The sequence below is a fragment of the Galeopterus variegatus genome, unplaced genomic scaffold (assembly GCF_000696425.1).
Source record: "Galeopterus variegatus unplaced genomic scaffold, G_variegatus-3.0.2 Scaffold52013, whole genome shotgun sequence".
NCBI lineage: Eukaryota > Metazoa > Chordata > Mammalia > Dermoptera > Cynocephalidae > Galeopterus > Galeopterus variegatus.
In genome coordinates this window covers 1-1,677 of record NW_007778124.1, presented here as the reverse complement: position 1 = coordinate 1,677, position 1,677 = coordinate 1, and the positions used below count along the sequence as shown (strand labels likewise).

At 51.3% G+C, this 1,677-nt stretch overlaps 1 protein-coding gene across 1 annotated transcript; it reads left to right on the top strand.

The window, feature by feature from the left end:
• Nucleotides 1-446: 446 nt before the first annotated feature.
• LOC103584373 (probable histone-lysine N-methyltransferase PRDM7) lies at nt 447-1,536 on the top strand (the record flags this gene model as incomplete). Its single annotated transcript, XM_008565406.1, has 3 exons — nt 447-515; nt 939-1,062; nt 1,432-1,536. Coding segments are annotated over exons 1-3 (298 nt in total), but the record flags the coding sequence as incomplete, so codon positions are not given.
• Nucleotides 1,537-1,677: the final 141 nt, after the last annotated feature.

Here is a 1,677-nt window from a genome sequence, read left to right as displayed (position 1 = left end):
AACCCGAGTCCCACCAGTCAAGGGGCCTCAAGGTCTCCATGGGACTCCCTTGGCCCTCACACCTCAGGAGTCCCCTTGAAGACACCTAGCCTTGACCCTCAGTCACCTTTGCCACCTTTCCTCAAATGCGTCAAGATGCAGGGGAACTGAAACAAAACAGCTTACATTAGGTGGTCTGTCGTGGCCAGCAGAGAACCCCCCCATCCTGTCAATAGCCCCCGGACCTCCCCAACACACTCCAGTCCTTGCAGGGTCCCCACATCTTCCTGGTCTGGACACCCCGGCCAAGTGGAGAAGACAGAGCTTGGCTCTGGGCAGTGGTCTGGGCTGTGGCCCCCTGTCAGCGCCCTCTCTTTCCACAGGAGCTTTGGCCTTGCAGCTGGGAGACTCAGGGGACCATCCCAGCCTTGGAGGTGGAGCAGGGCCTGCAATCCTGTGCCAGCACCATGAGCTCCAACAGCTCCCCGGAGGAGAACCCTGAGGGAGATGCAGGGAGAACAGGGCGGAAGCCCACGGTGGGAGGAGGGGGAAGTCGAGCGAGGCTCCAAGCAGGATTTGTACGAAGGATGGAGAAGGGGTACTAGTGACAAGGAGCTGGTGTCTGCAGGGCCGCAGACTTGTGGCCTGCAACTCTGTGTGACCCTGGCTGTGAATGTGCATGCAATGGGGACAATTGGTCTTGTCTGGGACATGAGGGAGAAAAGGACATTGGAATCAAACTCTCTGTGTTGGGGAGAGCTAGGAAAACGCTGTGTTCTCTCAAACAGGACACAATCTGGGGAGGGAGGTAACGAACGTCTTTATCCTTGTTTCACAGAGACCACCCCAAGACCCCAGGCTATGTTCTGCTTGTTAGGATTACAAGGCAGAAGAAAAGGCCCCACTCGATGTTGTGATGTGTGCAGTAAATCACTAATGAACTATGTTATTTTCTCTAGGCTAAAGATGCTTTCAAAGACATTTCCATATACTTCTCCAAGGAAGAATGGGCAGAGATGGGAGAACTGGAGAAAATTCCCTATAGGAATGTGAAAAGGAACTATAATGTGCCGATTAATTTAGGTAACTGCAAGTGCTGGTTGCAGACCAGCCTGCGAAATATAACACAGGTCTTCTGTCCCCGTATTATTTTGGCTCTCTCTTAGGCAGGTGCATCTGCCGAGAGTTCCCTTCTGTATGGAGACAAATCTGGAGGGGAAATTTTGTTCTTCTTCTTTTTTTTGTTTTGTCAATGCACCTTCTTTTTTATTTTTTGTCAGTGCATGGCTGAGTGTCGGCACTAGTCATGCAGAGCTCACATCTTGACCTTGTTCAAGACTCTCCCGGCCCACGCTTAGCCACAGTGGCTTTGTGGTGCTTTCCATTGCCACCACCTTTTGTTCCTCCCCTCAAATTCTTCCCTTTTAGGACAAAGATTTGGCTTCTTTCCAGGTCTCAGAGCCCCTCGACCAGCTTTCATGTGTCACCGAAGGCTTGCCAAGCTCCATGTGGATGACACTGAGGATTCTGATGAAGAATGGACACCTAGGCAGAAAGGTGAGGGGCCAGGAGGAATCAGAGGTGACCTCCTGAAACCAGCCTGGGTTGACGTCTCAGCTTTATCTCAGGAGTTAACGAAGGAGACCATGTTCTCTCAAAAATGTAAATGTTCAACAAACAAGCAAGGTACAAAACAGT